General features: G+C 43.6%; 2 protein-coding genes across 4 annotated transcripts in view; both read right to left on the reverse strand.

Annotated features, from left to right (window-relative positions):
• The window catches only part of GYS2 (glycogen synthase 2), a 51,057-nt gene extending 43,583 nt beyond the window's left edge, over positions 1-7,474 (reverse strand). Inside the window, exon 1 of one of the 2 annotated variants that reach the window (XM_064701528.1) lies at positions 6,719-7,474. The gene's annotated coding sequence lies outside the window, so the exon portion shown is untranslated. Of the gene's footprint in view, positions 1-5,383 lie in introns of both variants that reach the window. The other variant, XM_064701522.1, reaches the window with a different exon arrangement.
• Positions 7,475-7,878: 404 nt separating this feature from the next.
• LDHB (lactate dehydrogenase B) lies at positions 7,879-19,091 on the reverse strand. 2 transcript variants are annotated; one of them, XM_064701539.1, is made up of 9 exons: positions 19,019-19,091; positions 17,329-17,502; positions 15,788-15,919; positions 12,819-12,936; positions 12,168-12,341; positions 10,205-10,378; positions 9,872-9,989; positions 8,906-9,029; positions 7,879-8,232 (listed from the first exon to the last, which is right to left on the reverse strand). In XM_064701539.1, exons 3-9 carry the CDS (start codon positions 15,911-15,913, stop codon positions 8,065-8,067), a joined length of 1,002 nt encoding a protein of 333 aa, XP_064557609.1. In that variant the 5' UTR covers positions 15,914-15,919; positions 17,329-17,502; positions 19,019-19,091; the 3' UTR covers positions 7,879-8,064. The 2 variants fall into 2 exon arrangements, with proteins under 2 accessions (XP_064557609.1, XP_064557617.1); XM_064701547.1 differs by lacking the exons at positions 17,329-17,502; positions 19,019-19,091 and adding exons at positions 16,693-16,740; positions 16,781-16,913.
• Between the last annotated feature and the right edge of the window lie 5,570 nt (positions 19,092-24,661).

A 24,661-nucleotide genomic window follows, 5' to 3' on the forward strand; every position in this document is an offset into this window, starting at 1 on the left:
TTTTCAAGCTCCTCACATAATCTGTGGTTTTCAGGTTCTTGAGTGTCATGTTTTTCCAGCTCCTGTTTGTAATAAGATGATAATTATTTTACTGTTTGAATTTAACAAAAGATTATATAATTCCTTAAACCTTGGCAAAGGAGTTAGAAAGAATGGTCAGATACCATGAGATAATTCCACAAGCACTGGCAATGCCATCCTTGAGTGAACCTGGGAGCAACTCACCTTTGGCAGTTTGGAGATAATCAGTTTTTAACTGATAAAAAGTGCTCAGTAGCACAGTGAACTTCAGCATTCATTCATATTCTGACTACATTTCATTTTATCCAATCTACATGTGTTAAGGAGGGTTTTTTTTCACACAATGCCATCCCAAATTCCTGCTTTTCTGTTAGTGAGGGAAAAGTATTTGAAGTGCCCAGGAAAGGCGAGCTCCAACAGATAGTCCAGAACCTTTCATCCCTGCAAATTCTCTTAATTGCCATAGGGCAAAGGGCCCTCTTCATTATATTTATGGCCTGCAGGGGTTAACTGTGGGATATCTGGGGTGCAGCTGGAGTTATCTGGGTTTAGGGCCATAAAGGAGGCCGTGTTGCTGTGCACATATAGTAAGACAAAATAAAAGCTATTCAGAAGAAAAGCTGTATTCTGATATTAAGAAGGGCAACCTTTAGCTGTCCTCCCTGTGAGGTGCAGTAAGGTGCACGTGCTGAAATGGACCCTCTGCTGCCACTAGAACAATGTGTCATTTTTGTCACAAAGGCAGGGAAAGGTTGTCATCCAGTTTGTTCCTTTTTCACCAAACAGAGGCTGGATGCTGAAGTGGGGAGATGGAAACATACCAGAAAGTCTACTTTTTAAAATATAACATTGATTAAAATATTTCCCAGAAATCTGGAAACCAGTGAGACTGGTTTTGAATCCAGCGTAGCTTCTCATATTGTTCTTATCACAAACTGTACAGATGCCCTTTGGTAATACATTATTCATTGCATTGCAATTCTGCCAGACACAAGTTGTTACCCCACCAAATTCTTTTTCGGCCCACAGAAGTGAAATAATTTTGTTTGCAAGAATACTGGACAATAAGAAGGCTGAGTTTGCAAGGTCTTTGGAGAGAATTATACAAAGTGTGTGTATTGTTTTTCCCAAATTTCCTAGAGTTCTAGGAGAGAGCAATTCAGGGATGATGGTGTGCATTCTGCTCTACCTAAATCTCATTTTGAAAGTGTTGCCTCTAGGCTATTGTCTAGTCTGCACACTTTGATCCAGCTCCTATTTAGGCTGAGCAAAGTTTTCTGCAAAAACTAACTCAGTATATCACCCCAAGAAGTAAATTGTGGATGGTGTCTTCAGACCACAGCCTTTACACCAGAACCACTCCAGACAACCTTTTTTTCTTGGAATATCAACCTCAGTCTCCCTGGCTTCAAGTGAGAAGGTGCCTGTAGGGGAAGAGACACTTTCCATGTGTGGAAGTTTAAGAGGAGATAATTGTCTAGGACTGGCTTGCTCTGAACACAACTGTGGTTTCCAGGTTTGCCTAAATTAACTGTGGGGGAAAAAAATCAGACATGGATGTTAAAAATGCACAGACATTGAGTCAAATTAGAGAGGAGGGAAGGACAGGGTTTGTAGCAGTCACTGCTGCACACACACTGTACTTGTGACACAGAGCAGTAGGTGGCACTGATGGCATTCACATGAGTTCTCCAGTGTCCCTGTCATTTTGTCATTGCAGAGTCCAGGGGAGATCAGGGTGGGGCCCAGAAGTGCTCTAGGGACAGCCCTCATTGCCTGCCTGGCAGCAACTTCATCTCATCCCAGCGAGAAGTGATGCCCTTCACTCCTGCCCTGGCTGTGCAAGGCCAGAAATTGATCCAAATCTCTCACAAGTTGAGAATTTTTCTTCCAGTTAGAGGACAGGCATGTAGAATAATCCTGTGAAACAGCCAGGAGGCAGAAAGGGCTACAAAACACTTGATGTGACACAATGGATTTTTCTCAGTGACACTTAGTATGTGTTGTCCTTAATTAGGAACTTGGGAGTGCATGGACTTCAGGACACACCAAACCAAAGACATTCCTATCAGCTGGTCTGAGAGGCTGACATTCCCAGCCCTGCAGAATATTTTGGTCTCTACTGTTTCATCCAGGAGTGACAATGAGAGCCATCCTGCAAATATCAGCATGCCATGGGCAAGTTTAAGGTTAATATTTTTGGAACTGGCTGTGGAAAATTATGCCAGAGTAGCTTGGCCACTAAGCTGGATCCTGCAACTTGGATATAAAGGAGAATACCACCATCCTATTTAAAGTTTAAAATAAGTGTGGTGATGAGCAGGTATCCCTCTGAGGGATAGCACTGCTCAATGCATAATCTATGCTACAATTCATGTGTGCCATTTTCCCATGTGAGCAGAGATTTGGGAATGTTCCCTTTTGAAGTCATCTCACCCCAGGTACCTGAAGTGATCTCCTGACAAAGGAAGGACATACAGCTCACATTCCTGCAGAGGGAAAAGTGTCCCTGTCTGTATCTCAGGTGGACACTAGGCATTAGAGACTAAAAACATCCCACTAATTCTACTGGGAAATAAATGCACAGGCACATGCAAACAATTTCTGAGAGACACCAAGATTTTCTGTGTGATGTCTGACATGGCTGTAACTTGAAAAATAAAATGTAAGACTAACATACTCTTTTGCCTCTTTTCTACTGTTTGGTGCCAAGCCCCCACCTATAATTCAGACTCATGTAGAAAGACACAAACACTTTCAAAGATATACACACATGTATTTGCTTTGATAATTATTCATTTCCTGAAGTCAACACAGTGTTTCTATCATATTTAGCATAGGAATTTGTCAGTATGTTGGTGTAATTTATGGTATCTTCTCCTTGACTAAAAGTTGTAATCACAGAGAGACAGAAGCCTGACTTACCAAATATATCACAAAATCACAGAATGGTTTGGGTTGGAAGGGACCTTAACAATCAACCAGTTCCACCCCCTCTGCCATGGCAGGGACAGCTTCCACTATCCCAGGGTGATCCAAGCCCCATCCAGCCTGGCCTTGGACACTGCCAGGGATCCAGGGGCAGCCACAGCTTCTCTGGGCACCCTGAGCCAGGGCCTCAGCACCCCCACAGGAAAGAATTTCTTCCCAATATCCAATCTAAATCTCCTCTCTGTCAGTGCTAAGCCATTGCCCCCTGTCCTGTCACTATTTGCTCTTGCAAACATATGCTCTGGAAGTTTCTGGTTTTGTCCTGACTCCTTTGCTTCCAATAGTTCTTCTTCCTTTCTGTTACATCAAAGCCAACTCTTCTCAGGTTTGCTTTTCCTTGTGATTTTTGTGGTTATTTTTTTGTTGGGTTGGCATTTTTTCTCATGTTAAAATGCTCAGACTAGGTATGCATTCTTATTACATCTATTATCTTGAGTGACCTTGGAGGAATTGTTATCAGGGCTGGCAGCAAGTGGCCACTGCATCATTTTACCTCTCTGGCTGCAAACCAAAGCTTCTATGCTTTGAAAGACTGCTGCAAACAGAGGTGCAGGGCTGAAAGAGGCATTTCCATTCATTCAGCTGTGGAAGTATAGTGAGGACTTTATAAAAAACAGGTTATGCTATGATAACCCTTAAAATTAAAATTTAACATACTGAAATTTAACCCCATTCAACAAAACAAGCATAAATCCTACTCTGTGCAATAGAGGCTCCTGAACTAAGGTCAGGATGGTCTTAACATCTTTTCTGCCTCCTTGAGAGCCACTCTACTGACTTGAATGCACTTGATATATATAAAAATAAGATATTTCTCCTTATTCTTCTGTCTTTTACCTTTAAAAAACCCAACCAAACAACCCTGCAACACACAGAATCAAACCAGTACAGAAGTAACATTAAAGTTATTTCCTTCTGCAGAGCAATTTGATATGGGAAAAACAAACTCGGACAAATGAACAGAAGTTCAACAAATACTCTTCTAGACTTATCTTTAGTCAGAGTATCAGGGACTCCACTACTGTATGTAGGAAAATCAAGTTTGATGTGGTTATTAGACTGATTCCCAGTGATACTGGGAGAGTATTCCAGTATCTGGTACTGGTGGAGACTGCTGAGTGAACAGAGGCTTTGGAAATCATTGCATTTCTGCCTTATTGCCCAAGATACAGAATTAGCATCACAGAGAAAGCTGTATCTCAAGCAAAACTTGGGGTTTTTTTGCTTCCCTTTGTATATTTATTTAATGTATCTCACAGAACAAGAATTATCAATATTTCGTTCCAGAAATCAGTGTTGGTAGGAATCCACCTTCATGCTATTTTGACAGATTTTCTGGATTTTTTACCTCAGGTATTGAATGTGTAAACATACCTAACAATGTTGAAGAGAGAGCTATTAAAGAGAAGACCATAAAGAAAAAGATATTTACTCAGAAGTCTTACTTTGCATAGCCACTGCCTGGTCCTTGTTGTTTATGTTTGCAGGTAAATGATTCATTTCAGATATTGAGCAAATCCAGCCCTCCTGAGCCTGACCTCTCCAACAGAGCACTCCAAGTTAATGATTTGCACAGCTCCTTTGCTGGCACAGAATAACAGCTCACACAGCAATGGTATCTCAGGAGCAGTTTATAAAAATGTAGAACACCACAGGGACTGGTGTGGATTTTAGGAAGGCCCTGGCTACTGTAGTCAGAAAGGCTTTGGAAGTTTTGCCTTGCATAAGGCTGGATTCACACACATGCATTAGGGGAGAAGTGTTTATAGAAGAAATGCCCAAAATGAGACATTGCCCTGGGAGGCCACAGGAGCACAATGTAAGGATCTGACTCCTAAATGTTTCTGGGCTACTTGTCACACTGACAGCAAGGAGTTCAGCATCCACAATCCACTGAGAGTTTGTGGCTTAATTGGTCTGACTGACACCTGTAAATCAGGGGAAATAGCATTTCCTTGCAGCACAAGGTTAACTAACATGAAGTTTGTAAACACAAGGTAAGAGGAACTCAGTGAGCAACTGAAGTCACCTAATTACCATAAACCACAGTTCTAAGTTAGCTGGTATGAAAGTCATATCAGCACTACAAGTCTTCAAAATACATTTATGAAACATTTTCATCCCTCTGCAGCTATGTGTTCATTTTAACACTCACTGTTTGAATGTGCCTTCAATTTCCTGTCCCAATTTTATCATTTGACTAATAAAAAAGTACATGTTTTAACACTGAAAGTCAGTAAAGTCCCTTGTCTGTCAATATGTACATTTGCAGGGTAATCAAGGTGACTTTCTGCTCTCCAGTAATTGTGCACCTGCAAATGCAAGGGGGTCCAGAGCCTTATGGCAATTAAAATAACATTACTGATCTTACCCTGTGTGAGTGAACAGAGGAGGCTGTCCTCACTTTTCTGAAGTGTTTTGAAGAATTTCTTCCTGCTAGCTGCACTGCTCTGCCCAACAGCACCACAATGGTCTCTGCTGGGCCGACGAGTGACCAAAGTACCTCCTGAGACACAGGAATGTGGCCAAAACCCACATAAAACAAGCAGAGTTTGTGTATCAATGGCCTGAACAAACAAAGCATACAGAAGAAAACATAAACCTATTATATTTGGATGAAAACCCACAGATGTCCTATAGCAATATTGTTATTTAGGAATTTATATGGTTGATATAATACTAAATTGTGGATAGACTCCAAGTAACAGGAGGTGATAGGCTGGTATTGTATAAACACACACAGGGAAGCTATTCTACAGCCATGCAGCTGCAATGAAAATAAAAGATTGTGTGTGCTAAGATTCCTAAGAGAAAATAATCACAATATCATTGTGGCACTTGCATAGGTCTTACAAGCATCAGTGGATGCAAGTAACAGCTGAAGAGCCTATTTGTAAAAGCTTAAAATGCACTAACCCAGGATACTCATTCCTATTTAACAATTTGGAACTAATCCTACATAACACCCAGAATGGCTATTCACTGCTGCCTAAATTTTTTAGAATGTTTCTTCATGATGTCTTATCCCCAAAAGCAGATGACGAAAAACAGGAAAGTAGAAAGAAAAAATTGCTGATGTGCAAGAAAAGTTCTCACCACACAAACCAATTTTTTCTTCATTCCTTCAGTTTCCTCCTTCACTTGTGTCCACTTTGTCTTTAAACAGAACAGATTTTTTTTATGAGTTCTCTCTTTGCTTGATGTCTAGGCACTAAAGATCTTAAGTCTGTGATCACTCACAAAAAAAGCCTCCCCTGTGCACCTGGAGGGGATTGAAGCAGCTGACAGACAGCAGGTAACAGAATCCCTCAGCTCAAGCACCAGGACCATGGATGCTCAAAATGTCCCTTTGGGTCTCAGTTGGCCAACCACAGAACAAGGTCTGACCCTACATTGTAATGGGTGAGGATGCAGTCAGTGAAAAATCCTGATAACTGTAGCCAGGTGACCTTCAAAAATCAGTATGTAACACCACCAGAAGGGGAAAGGGAGCACTCCCTGTTCCCTGAGACAGCTGATGCCTCTTCATGCACATCACTCAAGAATCCTGCAAGGTCCCACAACACAACTTTGAATTACTTCATTGCTGAGAAGAGCGTAAGAACAAAGCCAGGAAGGAACTGTGCAAGGTTCCTGTACTAAAAGTGCTCAGGTGAATTTTCCTAATGGGTGTGTCCTGAAAAGAGCAGCACCTTGTGCCATTTACCTCCTAAATCCAGCTGATCACGAACAGTTCTTAGCAGGAACTTTAATCCATTCAGCTCTAGAAAGCCTTCCAGTAAGATCTCCACACCAAGCTAGGAAAGCAGAGAATATAATTTCCTCCCCCCTGTTGGCAAAGGAGGCTGGAATTCAGCCTGTAACTAAGAATAAAACATCTCCCGAGGTCTCTGGGATACCCTTTGTAAATAATGCTGCCAGCAGCATGCCATGCATATTTCAATAATTACATGATCCTTACCGAATCACAGAAGTTAACCTGCAATGTAACAACACTTGCATGACCTTCCCTTTTAAAAGGAACTACAAAAATTAAGCTACCTGCTTGTGAAAGTGTTTTAGTCCAATATCCAAAGCATTTTAATGCAGATAGAAAAGAGCTTTAAATTGCTGCAGCATAGTCTCAGACCATTTGTAATGAAACAAAACTAACAGGCCCCACAAGACACATGGATTTGATGCTGTCTGTCCCCTGGACATTTAGGCTGAGCAGTTCTATTTTATGGTTAATATTTACTCCATAACAGTGATTAAGAAATAAACTACAATTTTTTTTAATCTGCTCCCCCTCCAAGTATATAAAGCCTTTAACAATCATGCTGAAATTTAGAGATTTAAGACCCAACTTGGCTTGTCTAATAAAAAAGACCAAAACCACAACATTCCAGTCTAGGTCCAGAAAAAAACCCTTGAAATTTGGAATATCAAATATAAAATAATATTGGTTTTTGAATTATAAGAACTAGGCATCATTAACAAGCAAAGAATTTACTCCAGAAGAGGGAAGGATCTATGGGACTCTTTCTCCGCCAGAGGCATACAGAACCTTATTGCTGGCATGTTTTTGGCTGGTGGCACAGAGCCAAATGCTTGTTCCATTTCCTCTACTCATCAGTAAAACTACGAAGTCGTCTATCAGAAACAGGTCTGGGAATGAACTCCACTTACTCAGCACCTGGACTGAGAAAAGCCTCACAGCAAGGTGGTGCTAGCGAAATCCCACCAATTCACTCTTACTACTTTGTTTCCAACCTTTTAGAAGGACACATCAAGTCTACACTTGCATGCAAGTGGCAAACACTAAATGAAAATGCCAGAGGTAAGGCAGATAATTTACATACTGAAAGAGTCACTAAGACAACCAGAGACGCCTGAAAAGCGCTTTATTTGTTTGCAAAGTTGTGCGTTACAGCAAGCATAAGCTTAGCTACCATGGACCAAAGTCTGGAAGAACATTTCATGTAGACCATTGAGATACACAGTGAGTAGAACCCCCATCCGCAAACAACATGCTGTTTTTCTACAACATTGCTGGAACCTAACATTCAGGAGTTACAGATCCTTGACATCCTTCTGGACGTCCCACAGTGTGTCCGCACTCTTCCTCAGCTGGCTCACCTCATCGTCCTTCAGCTTTTGGTTGATGACGCTCGTCAGGCCAGCGGCACTTAGGACAGAAGGAAGGCTCAAGAAGACCTCATGCTGAATGCCATACATGCCCTGTCACCAAAGAGAAGACATCAGACACAGGCCTGTCACCACAGATCAGTAGTTGGTTTATGTTTCAGAGCTCAAAAACCATTGTTTTACAACCTGCAGAAAAATTTCAGCCACAATGAATTCAAGAAAATAAATAAGTATAGAGCTGTTTCAGACCAAATGCCTGGCAATACCAAACAGCTGATGGCAGAAACCCCACCTTCAAACCTCTCTCTCACGTTAGTTCTATACAGCAAGGAGCTGAAAAGATTCAGACACAGGATTAGGACAGGCCAACAGAGGGAGCTCAGAGCCCTTGCTGCAGCAGAGGCTGTGGAGCTGGTACAGACCACATGCAGCCGGTTACCCAGCTATAAAAGGACAGTGGCTCCTGGAATCACAGCTGGGCCTCCAAGAACTCTTTTACACTGAAAACTTCCTTTCAGGGAATCTGCATATGCTACACATAGCAAAGCTTCACACAAAGGTAGTTCTGCACAGAGAACTTCCTTTTCAGCTCCATACTTGTGACAAGAGGTCAGCCTAGAAGTAAGAGCAATAGAGTAAGCTGCCATTTGACATTCAAAGTAGTATTTTACAAAGCTTCCTTCATTCAGCACCTTGCCAATAGAGGCTATTTAGCCTGTCCAGAACAAAGAAGAGCCAGAGTGTCCAATCAGCCCCCAATTCTTACCTTCACCAGAGTAGCAACTGAATGAACACGGTACAGGTTCTTCAGGATGGTCTCACAGAGGTCAGCCACACTGAAGCCAATAGCCCAGTTTGTGTATCCCTTTAGTTTGATCACCTCGTAGGCACTAGGAAACATTGAAATACAACTTCATAAACATGTCTTCAAGCAAGTCACTGCAGATTACAAGTCTTAAAACCAGTCAATGTAAGCCATTTAAAAATTTTCAAACTCCTGAAACACACTTTTCGGAATTAAAATGTCCAAGTTATGTGTTTCAACATTAGAGGATAAAGCATAAAATCTACATTATCCCCACATTATCCACTATGCATAATAAAGAATCTTGTTGTTCTCATAGGATTAGCTGAAAACAAAATCAGCTCCATCTAGGAAGGGATCCTAGTGTTAAGTAGAAAATGGCACCTATGCCTGACAAGCTCTGTTTCAGCCAGGGGCACAATGGAATAGGCAAACATTTAGAGTCAAAGCACCACTCACTACATGCTGAGGTTTTTAGCCAACATCTGCACACACTTTATCCCAGTGAGTGTATACTCATTTCACAAAAGTCTTAGTAACATGTAGCCAGCTGTACACAAACTCTCCTGCATCCATGAGCAGCATTTTCCCCAATTCCAACACTCTGCTCACACAAACATGTTCCCTTTTCTTGGGCTTGTGCCCTTTGAACAAAGTTACCCACTAAAGAAGCTCCATATGGGAAAACAAGCACTCACAGCTCAAGTGCTTCAGCACTTGAGTGGGTTTTTTATGCAACAACCTGTCCCATGCCGGAGACAAACCTTACCAGCTGAAATCCTTCATTTCTGTGTTTAAAAAAGCAGTCCCACTCACTCAAGCAACCCTCTACCTAAGAGGGCATGAAAGCTGCACCAGAAGAGACAGAGTGCAGACAAACTGTTGTCAGCATGGTATCCATCCACATTATCCCTCAGATCATCATACCTTGCAACCACTTGCTTGTGGACCTCCTTCCAGTTCTCAGGATCCTTGTCAGTTCCCATGGCAGGGTTCAGCTGCTGGAGGGAAACTCCTGCCACGTTCATTCCACTCCAAACAGCCACTGCAACAGAGGCAGGACATCAGTGCCAGCAGCATCTGGCAGCTCCCCCTCCATCTTTCCTAGCCAAAATAATTGAAAACAAAGGAGGAGCAACCAGAAGCACAGCAATGGTTGAGGCAGGTTTCACGTTTTTATTTAGCTACAGAATCCTGTAAGAAACCTCAACCTCTGCTATGGTTTGGCTCATTCCCAGGGAGATCAGAACTGCTCCTTACCACTGGAATCACCGTGCTCTCCCAAGATCCAACCATGGCAGCTGCTTGGATGGATCCCAAGTCTCTCGGACATCAGATAACGGAATCTGGCCGTGTCCAGATTGCAGCCACTTCCAATCACACGGTGTTTTGGCAGCCCACTCAGCTTCCATGTGATATAGGTCATTATATCCACTGAAAGGAAAAGCATGCAGGGCAAATGAAACTCCACTCACACCAAGAATGCTCCAATAATTTCCTTACTGAGCATAGCAGGGCAATCAGGAGGACTCAACACAGTCATGCTCACTGATCAAGGAAGTTTAGATCTGGCTGTTTGGGGGATTAAAATGGATGCAGTGCTTGAAATTTTAAACAGTAGCTTGATGGGTCCTAAGAAAATTCAAGGAAGGTCTTTAGAGATTAGATTCCTACCAGCTAAAGTTGGACACACTTTTTTTTTGGTCACAGTTAAAGCCCTAGGGCATTCAGAACTGGGACTGATCTCATGTGGCTAAAACATTCCAGCAGTTTCCTGAATAATGCTCCCTTCCAGTTCACCATCACAACAACAGGTTAAACAATTTACAACCAAAAGTCTGAGATTTACATACTCTGTGTAGCTGGTAATTCCTTCGGTCTCATTTCTTGATTTGTGCACTAAGCACTTTCTACATTTACCACCTCTGCAGCATGAAAAGCCAGATGAGCAATGTGCTTTAGCTGCATGTGTTTCTAAAAATACAGTTTTAGGAAAAAACCCAGAGCTAGGTAGGGCAGACAGAAGGATGTGAGCAGAGAGCTCTAATTCACAGCTCAAAGCAACAGCAATAACCAGGCTGCAGGAATTGACTCCAACTCTGAGGAGCCAGGCAGTTCTCAGGAGGGAACACATTTGTGTGCCCAGATCTGAAATGCATCATTTGCTCTGCTCAGGCACCAAAGCACAGCTCACACCTCACCAGTGGCATGTGCTCTACAGCCTCAGCTGGGGCAGGGAAGGGCATCAAAGGTTACACATCCAAAGCTCCTTCTCATGAGCTCACAATGACCTTCACTATGTAAGACTAGTGGACAAAACTCCACACACTGAGAAAACAAAAATATAAATTATAAAAATAATTCTGAAAAAGCAACATGCAATTCTCCTCCTGCAGCTGCTCTGCTGGAGAGAAGTTGGCAGGCTGAATTCAGCTTTCTAGAACAAGAACAGCCTGATCTTTGTGTCAGTGTGGTTTTCAGGTAAGTGCTTAGAACTGCTGCAAGTCGCTCTATTCGCTCAGAGCACTGGCTGACTGCACACCAGGTAATCACTCAACCCCCAACAGAGCATGCAATGGTTCCACTCTGCCAGCTTTTCTTTAAAAGCAGTGTCAACTTCATCACCACAGTTCTTCAATAGAGGTTTCAGATGTTGAATGATGATGAAGCAAGGACAACCCTACAGGGACACCCAACAAAGCACACTAGAATATTTACAGTCACCTTTAGACATCCAAATGTCCAAACTGTCTCAGTGCAATGAGATACTTGCAAGTGAACAAATATGCATATCTTTACTGTTTTAATTGAACTGTGGAGTACAGACAGCCCTTGTTTCACCATAGGCTTCAGCATGCAAATGCTTTTTTCTGAAAATATAGCCACAACTACAGGGCAAGTTCTTCATGCTGAAAAACACCCCTATGCTATCCAGACACAAAAGCTTCCATTAGAGAGAAAAAATTTAAACTTCCTACTGCTTAAGCCAAAGTATGCAAAGAACTTAAGTATTTATCACAAAGTACTCTTTTAAAATGGACATAATGGCAAGTTCTGAAAAAAGAGAGCATCAGAAAGTACAGAGTATTTGTCTGTACTCTCAGATGTCCACAAAAAGCTATTAAGTTTCAACAGTTTCTAATTGAAGAGATTTTCTGAGAACTAACTAATGTTGTATCTTGTCAAACCAAATCTGTAAGTAATTAGGAGAATACTGCATTACCTGGGTTGGAAACCACCAGGATGATGCAGTTGGGGCTGTACTTGACGACATGAGGGACGATGTTTTTGAAGACATTCACATTCCTCTGCAATAGGTTGAGGCGACTCTCTCCCTCCTGCTGACGGACTCCTGCAGTCAGCACCACGATCCTGGAGTTGGCAGTGACAGAATAGTCTAACCAGAGCACAGGAGAGAAGATACAGAGTGTGTTTAAAATAACTCCACTAATTCCAGTAGCACTGTGTTAATACAGGAGTTAGGGAGAGCTTCTGCATTCAAACCCAAAACCCAAGACATCAGTTTAAAAGCCAGCAACATCTCCTAACATTGACCTGATATACCAATACCTGGGTGTTGAGAGTCCATTTAGCCATTATGACTCTCATTTCCACTATGAAAATAATACTATTTCTTCTACATACAGTTTCACTAAAATCAATTTTACTAAACAAGCCCCAAATTGTTAAGAGATGTAAGAGCCCAGCTTAAGAGCCACCCCCATTATGGTGTTCATCTGAACTCACCCCAACTCACACACTTCACCTTTTTCAATGCCAAATTCTAAGAGTTCTTTAGGACTGCACAACTAATTCTCCACTATGAAGCAAAGTCACAAAATATCAGTGTTAAATCAAAGAAACTGAAGTGCACCTTTGTCTGCCACGATCTTGTGAGTGTGAAGGAACACACTCCCATGCTGCAGGTCCATCATTTCTCCTTTTAGTCTGTCTTCCATAACATCAATAAGAGCAAGCTCATCACAAAGACCCTAAAAACAACAAAATGTGGAGTCAATGAAGCAGTTCACATGCATTTTAAAGTTAACCCAGAGCAGAGCTAAATTACATTTTAAAGTAACACTTTTCACCCATCTGAAAGCATATCTTCTTCAAATAAACCAGCTCTATCTTGGTGTTCTGATGCATCTCATTAAGTCAGAGGCTACTATAGCACAGATTCACAAAACCCACTCAGACTTTCCAAAAAAGGTATCATTTTTGTGGAGACCTTGAGTGCACAGCCAACCCTTTGCTGGGAAAGCACTTCTTAATTTAGTTACTATCTTTGGAAAAAAGTTGCATCTTTCAGAGTTGTGGCAAACCCTCTAAATCTATCCTGCAAACAGGCCTGTTTTAAATATTTAAATATCTGAAAGAACACACTGTCTAATTATCAAATAAGTATTCTCTTTCAACATGCCATCAGTCAATTCATTTCACAAAAATATACAATGGGAACAGACTTCCTCAACACTGAAATAGAGAGAAAAAGGATTCTTTAGCTATTTTTCTCTACAGGAGCTACTGCGTGATATTTATGCTGCAGAACAGATTTAGCTCCCATTTCTAATCAGTATGGTAATATCAGTGATTTGTCTCTAACTGAGCAGGAACTAAATAACCAACGTGGAAGTTTTAGAGTCATGCAAATTCATACAGTTAATACCACACCACCAAACTGAAATCAGTATTAGAGCCAAGCATTTTGCACAAGTCAAACCCACATCATATTGGTTGGCAGTGGCTGAACATGAGCCAGCCCAGCTGGCCAAAAAGGCCAAAGGCATTCTGGCTGTATCAGCAACAGAGTGGCCAGCAGGACCAGAGCAGTGACTGTCCCTCTGGGCTCAAATCCTGTATTCCCTCACTACAAACATATTGAGGGGCTGGAGCGTGTCCAGAGAAGGGAACGGAGCTGGAGAATGGAGCTGGAGCATCAGGAGGGGCTGAGGGGGCTCAGCCTGGACAAAAGGAGGCTCAGGGGAGCCCTACTGCTCTCCACAGCTCCCTGACAGGAGGGGACAGCCAGACGGGGTTGGGCTCTGCTCCAAGCGAACAAGGGACTGAACAGATCCTGTGCCAGGAAAGGTTGAGATTGGATAGGAGGAAAAAATTCATCACCAGAAGGGTGGTCAGGCTGCCCAGAGAAGCTGTTGGGTCACAATCCCTTGATGTGTTTATAAAACTTTTAGATGTGGCACTTGGAGACATGCTGGACTTGGCAGTTCTGGGTTAATAGTTGCTCTCAATGATCTTAAGAGATCTTTTCCAACCCAAATGATTCTATTACATTATTATAATGCAGTTACAAGAACCAGATGGTTTTATTATGAAAACATTTTATACTGCAGCTTATAGTTGTGAGAGAGTATAAGCAGAAGCCTGACTCAAATAAACTCCATGTCATCATCCATGCTTGAAGAATTTAAAACCATTTCTTATTCTGGGTTTGATGCATACTGTTCATTAACAGTAAAACTTTGTGCCTAGATATCTGACAAGGCAAGTTTGACCCTGCTTAGAGAAGTGCATTAAATGAATGCTGAATTGTGGTTCAATTTGTGGTAACATCACCTGGGCTCCCCCACAGGTTACATCAAAAACAACTGATTTCAGGCCATGACAGGCAACCATGTGCTTAAAAATCGTTATATATAAAAATCCACACGGAACTATCATTTATCATTCATCACTGTTTTTCCATTAAATTTCTTCTTTACTTATTTGTTTTAAAAACTATTTGCCACTTTCACATCAGTTTCACACTTAGTTTCAATGTGGCCTATTCCTTCTTTAAATTTTCTTTGCTCACAGGGTTCATGAATATCAGCAAGTGACAGGCCTTACTTTTTTTTTTTAATATAACTAAACATGCATTAAAACATGCATCCTCAGGGTAATACATTGGAGGGTCATCTACAAACAAATTACAGCTGGTTTATTTGTACAAGCAAGATTTTTCATCAGACTGTGAGCTAACTGATTTAAGATCTGCCCCTGCAAGGGTGCCAGGCATATCTGTTGGTGCCTTCTTTTAAAAACAAAAAAAGTCTGCAGTTTCTCCCTGTCTTTTCAAATTTGATGAATTCACAATATTCTCTAAAAACAAAGTGCAAAGTACAAGACATCCTCACTGATTAATAAGGCTTTACTTTGCTCAAAGACTGCGCCATGAGATTTGACAAACATCTCCCACAAACCAGCAGCAGGAAAAGTCATAATAATCTCCAAGTTCAGCCCTCTGTTTTTAGTTATTTAAAAACTAGCTAACACCTCTCTGGAAAAAAAAATAAAGTCATATAAACAAGCGAAAAGGGCTTAAGAGAAATAGGGAAGCTGCTGAAGGGGATAGCAGTATTTTCAGCTACTAGAGCACATATTCTTTAAAATAATGAAAGCAAACAGTCTTGATTGCTATCCTATATTTCACCCAGATTTTTGCTTTGTCCCCATTCTTTGCCCAGCAGAGCACCCTCACCAAGCAAACTCCAGCTTTGTTGGGGAAGAATAAAAAACTAAGAAGAGAATGAGAAGTTTGGTAGGGGCTGTGGAATCATTCCTACCTACATTTTCCCAGCAGCCTGGAAAATCATTCCGCCTAATGAGACATTTACTGCTAAGCACAGACAGAAAAGTGAGAGAACAAGGAGAGGCTGAATGTGGAGGTCAGGCTTGTAGGTCACTGCTTGCTCACCCGAGCTGCTAATGATTCATTCCTGCGCCAACTTCCCAAATGTCCCACCTTTTACAACTTCCCAAATGTCCCACCTTTTACTAAGACAGGCAGTGCAGAGCATGACAGCACGGGGGCTTGGGGAGCACACTGTCCTTGAGCCGTACCTTTCCAAGGATGCTGACAGCAGCAGCCATCCCAACCATGCCAACCCCCACAACCGTGACCTTGTTGTTGGGGACCTTGGCTGGCTCCGCAATGGGGCTGATCAGCTGGTCCTTGACAGTGGCCATGGTGTTCTGCGAGGAGAGACGGAGAGATGTGGATCAGAGCAGGCCAGAGGGAGCTGAAGGCATGTTCTGAAGGGAGCAGTCACCTGCCACAGCCTACGTAAGGCAGCTCCGGGCACGCTGCCCTTGCTCGCAGGGCTCCTTCCCAGCCACGAGTCACCCCTCAGCACCCACACAGCTCTAGGTCTCTAGGCGCCTGCCCTCCCTGTGCCGGCCAGCGGCGGGCAGCACACCCCGCCACCGCCGTTCCCAGAGCCACCGGCCGGAGGTGAAATTCCATCAGCGCTGCCGGGCCCTGGGCATTCACCTCTCAGCACACCGGGGCTCCGGGGCGGGACTCCACGAGCCAGCCGGGTCGCAGGGAGCGGGCTGGGATTTCCCCGGCTTCCCTCCGAGACTGCCCGAGGCCCAGGGCCGCGCTAGGGCACACAGGGGCCGCGGCGGCACCGGAGCGCCCTGAGCACAGCCGGGAACCAGCCCGGAACCACCGCCCGACCCCGGCCACCCCAAACCCTCGGGAGCCACAACCCAGCTCGGGCCACCCCAGACCCCAACACTCGGGGGAACCGCAGTTCGGCTCCGGCCATTCTAGACCCCAACCTGAACCCTCGGGAGCCCGACCCGGCTCCGGCCACCCCAGGCATCACCCGCTGGCCACGCAGGGATGCTCGGCCCGCGGCAAGGCAGAACCCCCGGCAAGGCAGAACCCCCGGTCAAGGGACGGGCCGGCGGGGCGGCCACCCAGCACCCCGTGTCCCGGAGCGGGGTCTCCCCATACGCACCGGGCAGCGGGAGCAGCGCAGAAGCGGCGAGGGGAACGCGGGGCTCAGGCAGGGAGCGCTCCGCAACGGAAGCGGGAGCGGGGTTCAGGCAGGGAGCGCTCCGCAACGGGAGGGGAACGCGGGGCTCAGGCAGGGAGCGCTCCGCAGCGGGAGGGGAGCGGGGCTCAGGCAACGAGCGCTCCGCAACGGAAGGGGCGCGGGGCTCAGGCAACGAGCGCTCCGCAACGGGAGGGGCGCGGGGCAGTTCGGGGAAAGCGGGGCTCGGGGCTCAGGCAAAGACCGCTCCGCAACGGAAGGGGCGGGCCCGGCGGCGCGGCTGGGGGGAGGCGGCGGCCGCGCTCAATCCCCGCCAAGGACGGAGCCTCAAGGATGTCGCTGCTCCGCCCCGGTCCCGCAGTGGCGCAGCGCCCGCGCTGCTGGCCCGTCCCTGGAGCTGTGTCCCCGGGACACCGCTGGGCGCGCCCTCGGGAGCAGCGATGCTGCCGGGGCCGGGGGTGGCCGTGCGACACTGGTGGCCTCAGCAGCTCCACTTTCACAGGGAACAACGGGGCTGTCGGTCCCTGGTGTCACAGAGCCACAGGCTTGGCCAGAATCGCTGCAATCGATATAAAATATGGCAAAAGTAAAGCATTTTACCTGATCTTGCGGGGAGAACTTGCTCAAGTTGGGGATGTCTCCTCAGTCAGGGGTATCTGATTTCTGCGCTCGCTGATTTCTTCCCGGGGCCTGACTCCGGTTGGATTTTTGGTGGTCGGACGAATCCCTCCTGGAGGCACAGAGCGATGCCTCGGCAGGAATAAGGGACGTAACCTGAGGCAGGCCAACAAAGAATGTAACCCGAGTAGAGCCACCGCCACCGCCTCCTCCCTCGGTCTCGGCCAGACCCAGCACACTCTCTCTTTCGCGGTGTCCCAGTAGGGCATCCCTTAAAGATGGTAATAAGCGTGAATGTAGTTCAACGCCTTGTTAAAGCAGTAAGCAAATCCGATACTGTAAGTAGCAATAAGAGTCAGATGATATTTTCCTTTTCCTCATACACACAGACTGAAAATCTAGGTGTACAATCGGCCACTGCTGCTGAGCAGGGAAGGAAGGGATTTCTTGGAATTCCTCCAGGACCAAAGCAAGCAAAATACAGGATAACAGCAAACAGAGCTTGTTTCATCTAGTGATCTAACATTACATCTTCCTAGCTGTAAAGGAAGAAAGTAGAAGCACAACACTGAATTGTATGCAATTAGTTCCAGTGGGGAAGAAACCAGAAAGCTTTAGGTTCCCCATCACACATGATTTAGTCTCTCTCACAAGAGGGAAAACAGAACGGTGGATTCCAGAGTCCTCCCAAATAAGTCACTGGGTTAAATGGGACTAGGCAGAGAGCCTAGCTCTGCCTGCCTATGACTATGGCTGCCTTTTTTTTTTTATTCTGTTATTGCGGCTCGTTTAAAGTTGTATCGATTTTTTTTTTCCCAGATATTTTGCCAGGTTTAGTAATAACTGGATTCATTCCCCATGGCTCACCAAGCAGCCAAACAAATGATGGTGGGAGCATGGTGCTGAGCAAAGGATGAAACCTGCTCTTCTGGGCAGCAGATCAGTACAGATCCATGCTGGCTTTAATCACTGTCTAACCGTGGCCTGCTTTGCTTCTACACATTTTTTTGCAAAAGGTCCCCTGCAGGGAAAGAAATGGGTTAAGCCATCCACATGACTCTTCAGGTAGCAGCTTGCTGTAAGAAAATCAATTCAAGACTTTGAAATTACAGCTGCACTGGGACCTGGAGGTAAATAATAATTACACAATGAAATATAAGGGTCAGAAAATCTGTCTTCTATAATCACAACAGGAACATGCACAGCTGAAATTTAAGGAAATAGGGAGGAAAGGAGATAAAAAGATTCTGGAGATATTAGGGAAAGACCAGAGGAAACTTTTTTAATTCCTGAACCATAACTAAGGTCCTTGTCCTGCCAGTGCCTGTTGTGAGGAACATTCACCACTGCATTGTGTCTTCTTTGGGCAGGATCCTTCTCTCTCCTTATGAACTTTCAACAATTAGTTATCACAGTAGCATTTGGAATTAGAGAGGGAAATGCCACGTTCCTATTTGCATGATATTAAAGCTTTAAAAGGCAGACTTAGTCTGTTCACCACAGGTTACAACAGCTCTTTAAACCAGGCTTCATTTTGCATGCAGTGCTAAAAGCACAGGGTATTTAATCCCCTACCTGAAGTCCTTTCAATCGAAATAGACAAGTTAGGAGCAAGACAATGGGTAGAAGAAAGAAGCTTATTCCCTTTTCCTGCTCTTAATTATTTACTTACTTATTGTTCCAGATGATGGAGGATTGAGGCACAGAGAGGTGAAAAGATCTCCCCAAGGTCACATGGAAAATCTCCTGGCGACAGGTCACAGTTTCAAAGTTCAGCTCCAGTTTGGAGCTGAAACATTCGCATTTTTGATGCAGCACAGTTCTCCAGAAAAACAAACCCTAATGTTAAGGGACACAGTGTAAATAAATTTGCCTGATAACCTTCATACAATTGCAACATATATTTTGTGCATACATTTTAATCACTTCAACTTTTGGGTTGTATACAAAGTGTGTCATTAGATAAGTCTGAGATATTTCACTACTTTCATCTGTCCCATCATCTTCCCAAAATGAAAGTAGATACAATTTCCCTGCCTTCCCCCCCCCCCAAAATTACCCTTAAACCTGATTTAAAAAAAGAGAGATCTCAGTCAAAAAACTCTGTTCATGGGACTGTTCCACACAGCAGGATGCTGATGTTCTGATGGCCATGGTCTGATGATGGCTGTAGCCCTAAGTCACGAAGAATTTAACCTAGGAAGGGAAGGAACCCTTGCACCACAGGATGGGATGTAGGGCTGATGGCAATGTGAGGATTTTCTCACTCTGTTGGACCTGGTGGATCTGGTCCTTGCCCTACAGGATGGATGTGTTCTAAGCATCATCGCACGTGGATGTCATGGAGGGAAAAGCATTAGATGTTCAGCTTTGCAGTTACAGAGAACTGATTTAATCTGCTGGAAATTGTTAAGCACTGTCACACGCAATGCTGGCAGATGCTGAATTAAAATTCTGGTCCACCTATGTTAATTCCGTGCTTCTTCACCTGGATTTGCCATTTGGAGGAAAAATACATCACACAATAAAGAAAAATTATCTTGGAGTGGCAGCTTTGCAAGCTTCTTTTGCCCTGGTTTAGTTTGAAGGAACGGTTCCTTGTTTTTGGCAGCAAGCCAACTTTCTGTTTAATTTTTGTTTAAAGATTAGACAGTGCAAACAGATAACACACTCATAATAAGTTGAGTGCTTTAGAATGGAATTAGTTATAAAAAAACCCCAAACAAACACATCATGAGCTTGGGGGCTATAGTGCAAAAGGAGTGAAATGTGATTATCTCATTTAATGAATATTTTTGATGCCAGAGGAAATAAATGGTGATAAGTTTTACAATTAGGTAAGCAATAGCACTCAGTTTGTAAGAACTAAACGTTGTTGATTTAATGAGCTCTGGCTCATTTGAAGGTTCAGGAGAAACTACAGCTGCTAAACAAAGTGACAAGACAAATGGGGCAAACAGTGCATATGCAAGCAAAAATATATGAAACTGAAATTACAGACAGAGAATGATTTTTTAATCCATAGATTAGTTTCTATACAATAAGGATGGGGTTTTTTTTCCTCTGAACTGGTTAACTGTTCAAGAAACTTAGTAGTCCTAAGATTTTTATGTATGGATTTTGTGGTTTCACTTGTATGTCTGAAGGAGTGAATATGACCTTGTCAGACTAACACCTCTCCAGACACAGATGCAAGGTCGTGTTCATACTGGAGAGTTTTTTACATCAGTGCAGTCACCCCTGTAACCACACACAGAGTGGGGCATATCTGGTATGTAGCACTTCAATTGGTCTTTGTACAAAGATTTTTGTAGTAGTCCTGTACAGCACTAGTGTAATAGCAGTGAGGTAATAAGTAAGAATTGCTTCCTGTAACACAATAATACATCATGTTACAGTAGATTTTTCAGCATAGAAACACATCTTGTGCCTTTAATGACTTCTGAAGTAGTTCCACAGCTGTAGACTTGCTGCCTCTTTAGGAGCTGGTTTCCTTGTATGTGTGTTGTACTGGGAGAAGGAATGTCTGGATATTGCTTACAGTGAATTTTGCTGGAGAACAGATTCACCACTCCCACTCCCACCTAGACTTTTACTTACATGATCCCATAATTTACCTTGTTAAAAGTAATTCTGGAGACAGACTGAATACATTTTTGCCTGTTGCACAGAAACCTGTCTGTGGTTTACATAAACCTCTCCAGAGCAGTCACAACCTTGCAGCCATTGCCTTTGAAGCAGATTGCTGATGTTAAGGGTCAAGGCTCACTGACCGCCCTCCTGTTTGGGAAGCATCCAGCGCTATCTGAAGAACCTTTGCCATACTGCACTCTGGACCCTTAGCACTGCCATTCACAGAGCACAAGCTCTGTGGAAAAAGCTGTGGACACAGCTGAGCTTCCAGAAAGCATTATTATTTAACATTTCCCAGTAATGAGGGAGGTTTGTCTCCATTGGTGCATCTGAGTCCTGCATCTAGGGACAAGCTTTGCACTGTACACAGAAGGGACTCATAGTGGCAGAGATTTCTTGATAGAATTTGGCAGAATTCCTTTAATCAGGTGGTTTGAGGGAACATGCCTACCCCTGATGGTGTTGGATTCCTGGGGAGGGGGAAGAGAACTGTTGGCAAACGCAGTGTCAATCTCCATCCGAATGCTGGGAGGCTCCTGAGTGTCCTCAGTCACAGCTTGTTTCACCTGACCCTGCAAATCTGTTCCTCTGGTTAGAGGGACTTAAAGAGGGGAAATCATTGCTGGAAGTGAGGACAGGTGCAAGTTCTCTGTGAAGTGATGAAAATTATGTCTTCCAGCAGTGGTCCTAGACGATGATGCACAAAAGGTGAGGGAATATATCTGTGGACACATTTTGAATCTCCTCCTTCCAACTATAAAACACAGCTCAGTTATTCAACCAATCAAGCTTCCACTTTGGTTTATAATGCTGTAGGCAAAGCCAACTGAGACAGGAACTTCAGGATGACTGCAACAAATATCTTTGTTTTGGATCTAACAGGTGCCCACTTAAAATTTCTCTTCTCAAAGAGAGCAGCCAAGGGTGATGTTTCCCAGCAGTGCTGAGTCCAAAGCTGAGCTCTGTGGGATCAGGCAAGCCTCAAAGGGCTGCCCTCCACCCCTGCTTATCCCTCACACCCACAAGCTTCTCTAAGCTTTTCCTGAGCCATTTCAGCTCATTAAATCAACAGGGAAATATCACTTTTATTTCCTTGAAGCAGTTTTTTGTTCATTAGCCAACTGACTGGGCTTGCTGAAGTGCAAGCGAATACCAGACACAGCTCAGGACGGTCCAGGACAAAGAAGCACAGGGAGAGTCCCTTCCCTGTGTCATGGCTGGGAAACACTAAATCAGTTCTCTGCCTCTCCTGTAACTTGAGTCTAAATTAAGCTCGTGTTCTGAGCTGCCTTCTAGAGAAGCTTACATTTCCACAGACTGCAGAAGTAGCTGGGGGTGTGAATTGGCTTCACTCAGCTCAATTTAGTGTCCATGAATGCCTCCTGTGCCCGAGGTGGTCATTCCAACACTTCTTATTAATAGTAACCCATGCAAGTAACCTGTTGTAAATTGCCTTGAATCAGCCCCAGCACTGACATGAGCTACACTGGCTAGATAAGCACCACAGTATTTTTCCTTGACGTGTGCCAGAGATTTACTGTGTAAATTGTACTCCCAAAATCTCCATGTCATTGCAAACTTGCAGGCTAATGCTGAGACACATTCAGAAAGTCACAGGCTTCCTGCAGTTTGTTGATTTGCTTTTTAGCACGTTAAAGAAAGTACGTAAAACCTTTTCCTGCCTTGGATTAGTAATTAAAGTTAATACATTTAAAAGGATGCATGTTAGATTGAAGGGGCTTCTAGCTTCCAAAAGTGCAACTAGAAGTGGTTTATTTTAAAAGTTCTAAAAAATAGTAAAGCATTTTGCATGAAAACTATCTTGTAAGCAGATAAAAACTGCATTTTGTGTGATCAGGAATTGTCTTATTGTTTTATAACTTCACTGTGACTTTTCTGCCTGGCTGGGCTGGATCTGTGTCTGAAAAATAGGGGCCCTTAACTGAGCTATTTTGAAAAGTTCAGAGAACTGAAGACAAACAATTAATGAACATTATGGGATAGGTGTCAACCCCCCATTTTTTCCCAAGTCACCCCTTTAGTTACAGATTGGTGCTCTTCTCATCGCTGCCTTCAGTGATCATCACATTTATGTATTTCTTCATCAGTGAGTAGATTAAAATCCCTTTTAAATGATGAGATTTCCTAAACTTATTGTTTACTCTTGCTGATGCACCCTGTAGTCATTCACTTCTGCAAACCTATTCCTCAATTAAATTGTTGAAAGTGTGATGCTGCTTAATACATTTCAAATTATATTGTGCCTGCCTACATTATATCACAAGTGATGTTCAATACCACTGCAGCTGCTGGAACTGCTTGGGGATGTGGTGCTCACCTTTCAAATCAAATAAACCCACAAAAGTAATTACATTCCATTCTCTTCAGTTGCTCCATTGTTGCACAAACATCATTAAACTGTCTTGCCCTATGATAGGAGGTACACTTAGAGGGCATCTACAGCCCTACATCCTTCATGGGATGAAAGAACTTGACATCTGTCCCTGTTTGTATAAGGTAATTTCAATAACCTTTAGTAAAATAAACAAGTCTTTGCTCTCCTGACTTCCAGAGAGCAAGTGAATGAGCTGAACAAGCATGGATGATTTATCCTCATCAAGTGCTTATTCCTGTTTTCTTTGCACTCTTTCTCTCCCTCTAATTCTGCCCATGCTATAAAACTCCCTCAGTGCTAGAAAGGATTTGGCAGTGCAGTTAGACTTTGAAAGGAGTTTCAGCCAGGAAGGCTTGTCTTTCAGAGGAAGCTCCTGTTTCTGGGACAGTTTATGTCACCTCTGCATAGAAAACCTGCTGAGATCAGCCCAGCCACCTTGGACACCTGACATGTGTCTAAAGGAACTGTTCCACTATGGTACCATTACATTGCTCCATATATTGTCACTGGTAACAGTGTGGTATTCTGACAAAATTCAAATTGATTTTAGCTGTAGCATCAGCCTTTCTAAGAATCAGCCAAGGCTCTACTTCATTTTTAGTAAATGACAAAAAAAAAAAAATACAGTTGTGACTTCTGGGCAAAGTCTCAGTTGCCTTTTACTGTAGCATTTGTGAACTGTAATATTATCTAAATACCCATAATAAGATGTTGGCTATTAAAAGAATGCAGAAAGAGCCCTGCCCTCTTCTGTTTGTTTTTGTCATGGAAAATGCCTGTGGGCACTGGCCTTGGGCAGCCTTTGCTCCCATGGATGGTTCCTTGGCAAAGGAAAACACTTCATTGAAAGATCTGCCAGGCATGAGGCTGTGATTCTGAAACCTGATGTGACAGAAACCATCCAGGGCTTGCTCAGCAGTGAGCTGTTGATCCAGGAATTTAGCTGGAGAAAACACAGCACCTCACAGACATCTGCCGTTCAGTGGCAGAATATCAGACATGTGATCTGAGGGCAATATGACTAATCCTAAAATATAGGCTGAGAGGACAAAGTGCCTGCAGGGCTGCTCACCTCCCAGCAGAATTTTAGAGGGTCTTGGTCAGCTGGCTTAGGAAACTTTTCAATGGGGAATTATGAAAAGAAAAGATGGAATATACACATTGATGATGGGGTTTTTCTCATCTACCTTTAGATAAACAAAGCATACATTTATAGTTGTCTGGTCATCTTAAGTGAAAGCAAAAAGACAAGTTATTTTGACCCATCTGTTCTAATCCACATCTGCC

The sequence above is a fragment of the Zonotrichia leucophrys genome, chromosome 1A (genome assembly GCF_028769735.1).
Source record: "Zonotrichia leucophrys gambelii isolate GWCS_2022_RI chromosome 1A, RI_Zleu_2.0, whole genome shotgun sequence".
Lineage (NCBI taxonomy): Eukaryota > Metazoa > Chordata > Aves > Passeriformes > Passerellidae > Zonotrichia > Zonotrichia leucophrys.

Excerpts from the sequence above, each read along its gene's own strand:
- LDHB (XM_064701539.1), bottom strand. The coding sequence starts at position 15,913 with ATGGCCACTGTCAAGGACCAGCTGATCAGCCCCATTGCGGAGCCAGCC. Across the intron at positions 12,342-12,818 it reads CAAGATCGTGGCAGACAAAG|ACTATTCTGTCACTGCCAAC; the intron begins GTGCACTTCAGT and ends TGCTCTGGTTAG. Across the intron at positions 9,030-9,871 it reads CACAAGCAAGTGGTTGCAAG|TGCCTACGAGGTGATCAAAC; the intron begins GTATGATGATCT and ends AATGTTTCCTAG.